The sequence below is a fragment of the Culex quinquefasciatus genome, chromosome 1, assembly GCF_015732765.1.
Source record: "Culex quinquefasciatus strain JHB chromosome 1, VPISU_Cqui_1.0_pri_paternal, whole genome shotgun sequence".
NCBI classification, from domain to species: Eukaryota; Metazoa; Arthropoda; class Insecta; order Diptera; family Culicidae; genus Culex; species Culex quinquefasciatus.
In genome coordinates, this window is record NC_051861.1 from 18,331,367 (window position 1) to 18,339,452 (window position 8,086).

The 8,086-nt window shown below is 41.2% G+C and overlaps 2 protein-coding genes across 2 annotated transcripts; both read left to right on the forward strand.

Moving 5' to 3' along the window:
* Positions 1-1,901: 1,901 nt before the first annotated feature.
* On the forward strand, positions 1,902-3,666 carry LOC6035408. Its single transcript, XM_038249697.1, has 4 exons — positions 1,902-2,106; positions 2,165-2,288; positions 2,363-3,270; positions 3,326-3,666. Exons 1-4 carry the CDS (start codon positions 1,987-1,989, stop codon positions 3,479-3,481), a joined length of 1,308 nt encoding a protein of 435 aa, XP_038105625.1. The 5' UTR covers positions 1,902-1,986; the 3' UTR covers positions 3,482-3,666.
* Positions 3,667-3,898: 232 nt separating this feature from the next.
* Positions 3,899-6,670, forward strand: LOC6053396 (UDP-N-acetylglucosamine transferase subunit ALG14 homolog). Its single transcript, XM_038248693.1, has one exon. It carries the CDS (start codon positions 4,698-4,700, stop codon positions 5,379-5,381), a length of 684 nt encoding a protein of 227 aa, XP_038104621.1. The 5' UTR covers positions 3,899-4,697; the 3' UTR covers positions 5,382-6,670.
* Positions 6,671-8,086: the final 1,416 nt, after the last annotated feature.

The window sequence follows — 8,086 nt, forward strand, 5'->3', positions numbered from 1 at the left end:
GTAATAAAAGAACGCTCCCCTTTTCGTGTGTTGCGCGAAAGTTTGAAATTTGATGTTGCCACAGTTGATTTCGATGACAACAAACACTGTTGAAAGTGATCACGTAGTTTTGGAGGATACAGAAAAAACTACCCTTTTTAAGTTTTAGTCTAACACGTTATGTTCTGATAGTTTTGCCGAACATGTTGCCATGAAAAGCTCATGAAAAGATGTTTTCTATTGAGGTTTTGCAAACCAATCATCTAGGGGAAATATACCATTTCCAATCAAACACCAATCTTCGTCATATGGATAGTTTGATGCTCGATTAAAGCTCCAAAATACTATTTAGGCTATAAACTTACCATCAGCAACAGCACCGCCTCGAGTAAATTTAAGCAGACCCAAAAGTGCGCTGGAAATAAAAAAAACTAAGCTGAAAATAGAAAAATGGGCGTGGCCCAATGCATTCTCGTTACATTTTGAAAATATTTTTTCAATTGCTTGTAAACGGAATAGAATAACTTTTAGGAAAAGTGAAAATAAACAGAAATGTTCACCAAAAGTTGCTCTACTCGTTGGTGTACTTGGTTTAGTAAATTTCAAGGAATACCCCAGAAACTAGAGGAGGGCAAATAAAGAGCTAGCCGAGAGAAGGAACCGTTTCAAGATGGCATGATTTATGTTATAAATATAATTTATTGAATTTCCAAAAAATGTAGTTTTAAATTTGTTTTTGAGAATTGAAAATGCAATTTCCAATATTTCAATGCTAATAAAATTAAAAAAAATAAACCCTTTTTCCGATTCAACTTAAGCGTTTACAGACTTTATCGATCAAATCAAAATGTAGAAAAGAGTTCACAGAAAATGTCCTTCAAATAAAACATCAGCATTAGTGTAATTGGGTACTAAAGCCCTATGTAAATTTCTATGTACAACGGTAAAAAACACGATCAAAAACTACTTCATGATCACCTTTTTTTTTATTTTAATGCAAATAAAATATTGACAAGACAACATTTTTTCGATGGATCAACTATGGTCCCCTTGGAACGAGCTGTCAAGTAGGACCTTTTCTGTCAAGAAGGGCCGTGAAGTTATTTTTTTAAATTGAATTAAAAATCCATTTTGAATCCTTTGCAGTCGTTCAAAGCGAGGTTCAAAGGGTCATTGTACTCAGAAAAATAAGCTTTATCGTTGTGAACCATAGTATCAAAAAATTAAGCTTAATTTTAGGACCCAATTCTTACAGAAATAAACGCAATTGAAAACATTTTTTCCATCAATTACTCGAATGTTTAGGTTCGAGAAAAAATCTTGACAAAGAGACCACCAAGACTTGTGGTTTCCAAGGGCATCTTCATGTTTTCAGTTTTAATTTGTTTTATCAAATAATTTATTATAAAAGTCCAATGTGAAAAAACTTAAAAAAAACACGGTAATTTAAAAAACCCTTAAAAAAATTAGCGGTTTCGCCCACCCGTGCGCCCACCTCTATTTCAAACACGACCGCTTATTAGGCTTAAAATGGGTATATTTCCCCTATTGGGCTTTTTTTTAACTGGGTCTAAAAAGCCTAGAGTTTTTTTTTTAAAGGTACAAATCTGGAGTTTTTTTTATTAAAGGTCCAATAAACCAAATTTTCAGTTTTTGCTTTTTGGGTGTTTTTAATACCCCTGACTCAAGGCGGGTTCATAAAAACCCAAAAAGCAAAAAACTGGAAATTTGGTTTATTGGACCTTTAAAAAAACTCCAGAATTAGGCTTTCTGAGTCCATGGAGTTTTGCGTTCCTTATAATGTGTGTACCACCCTAGGTACCAGCCTTTCAATCTGTCATATGCGTTTACTCATTTCTGGGTGGGATAAGTTTTGACAAAAACTGAGGACTGAGGTTTGTCACAAAATTTATACGTTTGAAACAATATTAACGTGTATTGTTGACCTTGAACTTGTCGAATTCGGCGCAACACAAAATTTCGTCCGCTCAAAGCCCGTTCGGAACGATGGAGGGATTCAGCCCCTTTTCGCAGGCCATCAGCGCTGGCACCTGCCGGCACAATCAACGCACCCAGGCGCAGCGCAAAATCTATCCCAGGTGCAGCATTGACCAGATGCCAAACGATGTAAGGTTGAGTGTCGTAGAAGGGTTCTCCGGATGGCTCATTTGAGTTTTCGTTACAGATTACGCTGCGCATTCTACGGTTCCTGCCGCGGTACGCGATCCTTTCGGCGACCTTGGTGTGCCGTCGGTGGAACGTTCTGATTAGTGAAAGCGAGCTGTTGGATGGTTTGACGTTGAGGATCGTGCCTTTTGACGGGGGGGGAGTGATCCGGAAGAGTGTCCGAGATGGTCGCTAAAGCCCGCCATCGGTGACGGTTACAGCGACGAACCGGACGAGCTGTCGCTTGAGTTTGGGTACTATTTGAACAGATCGATAAGGAATTACCGGAAGATGGAACTGTTTGTGCGTGACCAGCACATGTTCCTGGTGGCGGTCATGGCCTTGCGGAAGTTTGGCAGTCACTTAGAAGAGCTGCGCGTGACGTTGGATCTGCGCAGTCAGTCGTCTTATTTTCTGCGGCACTTTGAACGAATGAAGGAGCTGGAGATGGGCTTTGAGGAGTACGATCAGATGTTGTGGGAACAGGAAGTGGACAGCTACGATCGATGTTTGAGGCCGATTGCGTTGCCTCCGGAGGAGGAGGTCATTATCAGACCGCCTGATATTGAAGAAATGCTGGTGCGGGACTTTCGTCGCGTTGAGGAGGTTTTTCTGAGTCTTGTTTATCGGTACTGCTTCCGGTTGAAGAGCTTGCTGGTTCGTCGATTGCGGTTGGGGCTCAACAGCAAAGCCAACGTGTTTCTTTACGAGGGAACCGAAATGGAGCGATTGACCGAGCTCGGAATCTACGGAACGGGTTTTATAATTCTTGCTGATGCACCGAACCTGCGTCGACTAACAATCCACGGCGTGACCAGTGGCCTTCCGTTCTACAGCGGCTTCCGGCACGCCTTTCCTAAGTTGACTCACCTGGAAATCGTCGACGATCCGGCTTTCAGCTATACTTGTCTGTGGCAGCTCTCGAAACGCTGCTACAATTTGATGGAGTTGACGCTCTGCATCACGAGCGGCCAACTCACGAAGCTGGCCTTCCACTACCTTGGCCGACTGAAGCACCTGCGCAGGCTGTCCGTTACGATGCAGAACCCGTACGACTCGGGCCATTACATCTTCGAGGACTGGCCAGAAATGACCATCGAGCGGTTGTTCATCTCTACGTTTGAGGTAAGTCGTAATGTCACGCTTTAAATAATATTTTTCTAAAGGTCTGCCCCACCAGCTTCGAGTGGACAACATCTACGAGATGCTGGCGCGCAACCGCAATCTGACGGATTTTGAGACACAAACGGTGCGCCGAATTCCGTACTCGGTTATCGCGAACTTGCAGCAGTTTCGACCGGGCTGTCGGTTGACCTGTCTGCAGGTCGCATACTAAGGAAGACAGGTAAAGTGTAGCTTTCGACGGAGGCTATATCATAAAAAGTGCTTATTTTATATGATTTTTGATCGTTGACCGATTTTGATTTATATTTGAAGGTTCCTCAATGGGTAGGAAAATGATAGGGAAAAAGTGACGACACTGTTGAATTCAGTTGATTTAGTTTTGTTTTTTTTCAGAGATATGAACAATAAAATCATCAACGCAAATGTCTTACAGTCATTTAAGAAAGCCTCATTTCTGTGGACAAATTTCTGGAAATTCAAATAAAAAAAATCGAATTTCTATAACCTATCCGAACATTTCAACAAACCAACCAACAACTGTCATTTCGAACCGGTACTTTATGCTACGCGAAACCATCGCCGAAACGTTTCCCCACTGACAACTGTATCGCGCAACTGCCACGGCCAGCACACCTACCTGTTGCTTGCCAACATTCACATCCAGTTCCATCAATCAGTCTGCCAGCGTCTGTCTCTTCGCCATCCATCCCCAGCAGAAGCAGTAATCACCATCATCGCACATCGTAGTAACCCGTAGACGCAAAGCAATTTCTGCTGATCCTGCTGTTGCAATCATCAAGCCCAGTACAGATCGCTGCACACTCGAATCTTGGCCTACTATCACTCGGTGCGCAGACAGTGGCGAAGGCAGACGCGGCCACGACCAGACAGTGCGAGAGGGAGAGGGAGAGGGATAGAAAGCAGCGAGCACCGTCGTCCAAGTAGCCCAAGATCGAACGGGGCGCAATCGAAAAGGAATTTCATTCATCAGCCACCACCAGTGTGTGACGCAAGAGAGTGCTGAACGCGCGCGCGCGCCAAACTCTCTCCGAAATCAAATCTCGCGAACTGTGTGAGTGTAACCTAGAAACAATTCCAAGTGGTCAGAGGTCAGGACCAGGATCCCCCGCGGGGCAATCGAACTGGTGTATGTGTGTGAGAGGGGGTGTGCGTTGTCGTCGTCGTCGACGATCGTGTACGGAAATTGGGGGAAGAACAGCAGGCCGAGGCTAAAAGAAGCAGCGTGTATGTAAACAAAAGTGATGAGGTGGACAAGTGGATGATCGGACAGTTTAGTGTGTTGTTGGATCTAGTTGGCGTTGGCGAGACACTGGAAGTGAGCGAGTGAAAGAGAGAGAGAGCGCGCGCGATCGATTGTAGAAGGAGAAAGTTTTGATCGCTGAACTGCTCGACTGCTACGATCAAGGATGATCCAGGAGTTGGTGCTTGCTGCGATCGGAGCGATCCTGCTTCGATTAGTGTACCTGTTGGTAGTCATTCGACGGAATGCTTCCGCAGGTCTTCAGGGTGTGCTCAAGCGGAAGGGTCCGGCCCGTACGATGATCGTGATGGGTTCCGGAGGCCATACCGCCGAAATGCTACAGATCGTGGAGCGACTTGACTTTGCGCGTTACGCTCCGCGGCAGTACGTGATCGCAGCCGCCGACAAGACCAGTGTGGTCAAAGTGATTGACGTGGAGGTTCACCGGGAACCGGATATGAGCAAGCAGCAGTACGAGATCGTCACCATAAGCCGGAGCCGTCACGTGCAGCAGAGCTACTTCAGCTCGATCTTCACCACGCTGACGGCGATCTTCAACAGCGTTCCGGTGGTGCTGCGGTACCGGCCGGATCTGATCCTGACCAACGGGCCCGGCACGTGCGTTCCGATCTGCGTGGTGGCATTCCTGGCCAAACTGTTCTGGATTAACCGCAGCTGCCGGATCGTGTTCGTCGAAAGCTTCTGCCGCGTCAAGAGCCTCTCGCTGAGCGGCAAGATTCTGCTCTGGATTACGGACCTGTTTGTGGTGCAATGGCCCGGGTTGGCCAAACAGGCCAACGGAAGTGCCACCAGCCGGAAGGTGGAATGCTTCGGTCGGTTATCGTCGTAAGCGTAAGCGGGTTAGTTGTTCAGTTAAGTTTGAGGGTACACAGATCAGACGTGAAACGTGGGAAGTCTAGAAGGATCATTTACTAGTTTTAAGGTCATTCAGAATTTACCTTTGAACATTTTTGAGTAGTATCTGGGAAAATCGTTAATTGTGTGGTATCTTGAAACAAGTAAACTGCTAACGGATAGGACTTGTAGCAAAATAGCACCAAAGAAACATTATATTAAGTTCAAATGCGATTAGATTAGATAAGTCAAAGTGCTGAATATTTTGCTAAGTACAGTAAATTTCACTTTTCTTCTGAATCTCTTGACGAAAAAATTGTTCTCTAAAATCAAATTGATAAGTTGAAATTCTATATTTGGTCGAACACTAGGTTATCTTCGGGTTGATTTTTTTTTTGGAGAAATTGTAGGTAAACTTTTACAAAACTGATAAATCAATTTATATTTGATTTGTTGTTTTGATAAATATCAAATTTTGGTTTAATTTTTCAAACATTAGCTTTGTGTCCTGCGACACTTATGTACATTATTGTTATTCAAACAAAAAGAATTTTCTTTGCATTCAAGTGTACAGTTTTTAAGCATGTTTTTGAAAATCCTAAATTTTAAATTTTCTTGATTGTAAAAATCGTGACATCTCTAGTATTTGTCTTTTCTTTGCCGAACTGCCTTTTTTCTTGGAATATTAACTAAACGTAGAATCTGACGCTCAGTTTAGATAACAGAGTCTCAATCGCGCCACACTGTCATTTTTACACGCTAAATTCAAGTGCATTAAATAGTCTACGTCGCAGTATCAACTCACCAGGTAGCGCTAGTGTGTTTTCTGTTGCTCAAAGCAGTTTCACGTCTGTTAATCTAGTAATAAACCCATTTTAAATGATAAAAAATGCAAGCAGTTATCGGGAAGAACCAAAAGTCGAAGAAACTTCCCTCCTTCTTATATTGGTAATGCGACACGAAAGAAAGAGCGAAAGTGGACGGACAAGTGTGCGAACGAACGAAACGAGTGAGTCCATTGCGACTGTTGAGTGTGACCGTTTTGACCGCCCTCTATCCAAACCCACCCCACCATCCCCCGCTGGAGTCTTACGGTAGCTTTTTATATCATTATTTTAAATCTAGTTACGATTACACGCGCTTTCGATGGAAGTTTGGAGGCGAGGAAAATACAATCGTTTGAACTAATTATAAGTGCCGGTGTATTATTGTTTCTCTTACTGAATTGTAATGTTTTTTTAGATGTAATTTATATAATCGATTAAAAACAAATACAACACCAAACAGCGTAGCTTTGCGATAGAATAAAAGAGAAATTCCATTCCCGTGTTAGAACCACCCATGGGCCATGCCTTACCCAGCCATAAAGCTTGTGCGCGCCCAAGGCCAAGCTAGAATTAGAAATTCTGGTTTTATGAGCTCCTATCGTTTGTCACTACCTCTTAGGGTTTGTGAACTTTGAATTTTTTTAGTGAATGGTAAATTAAGCGCATCGTTCGCCTTCCACTTCGTCCTTCGCGATCACCTTCCTAGTGACTGCATTCAAATGACTGCTGTCACCACGTAGCACCGCACACACACACAATCAAGCAAGAGAGAAAGAACATGAGTGTCGCGCTCAGCATTCGTTCGTTTCAACTTCGTGTGCGTTCACAGACGGTCTCTTCATAATAGGTCTATTCCCGTACTTGCAGAATTGCAGAATTTCTGCAGCTTCTGCAGAATTCTGCAGCCAGCATAAGTCACTTTTTTGCAGCACGTTCCCGTATACTTTCCAGCTCGCTCTCTTCATCTCTCTCTTTTGCAGAAGTTCTGCAAGGAGAGATGCGGCAAAAAAATTTCTGCATCATTGTACACAGTTGAGTGGATTTACTCAAATTGGGTTTTTTTTTTAATTATTTCAATAATTGACAAAAAAATAATTAAAATAAGTTTACCTCTAGAACTGGGAAATTATTGTTTTTGTGCAGCACAACATTTTATTTAAAAAATCAAGGATGTGTTATTTATTAAGTAACTTGAAATTAATTATGCTTAGGTAGAAATCATATATTAGAAACAACTTAAAAAATTTACATTGGGTAAACAATTTTACAAATGAGAGTGGCAGGTACGTTTAATAAATATGATAAAAAAGATAAACAAAAGTTTTATATAGAAGGGACCATAAATACATGTTTGATAGCAGAATGTTTGAAAGATTATTCAGGATAACATAAATAAATTATGGCTGGATGTCACATGAAAGAACAACGGTGACGCAGTAAAATTGACAAATAAAAAAAATATCAGAAACTCAAAAAATTTGATACACATAAATTAAGCAATCTGGAAATTAAGAAATCCATCATTATCAACTAGTATTTCCACATTAAGAAACTTTAAAAAAATATTAAATCAGATATTTGAGAAATTTAAAAATGCAAATAATTATATCAGAAAAAACAATAAATCACAAATCCAAAGCTTAAAAAATCAAATAATTAAAAACTAAATATTTCAAAGTGATTAAATAAAATAAAACTTAATTTAAAAAATTCAAAATAAAAAAAAAGTTGCAAAAAGTCGAAATAAAATAACAAAAGCTTTTTAATATTTATGAGTTCAGAACACAACAAATTCAAAAGCAACAGTTAAAAATAATCAGATAGAAACTGAAAGAAATTATAATTTCAAATACAAGTAAAATTTAAAAAAATC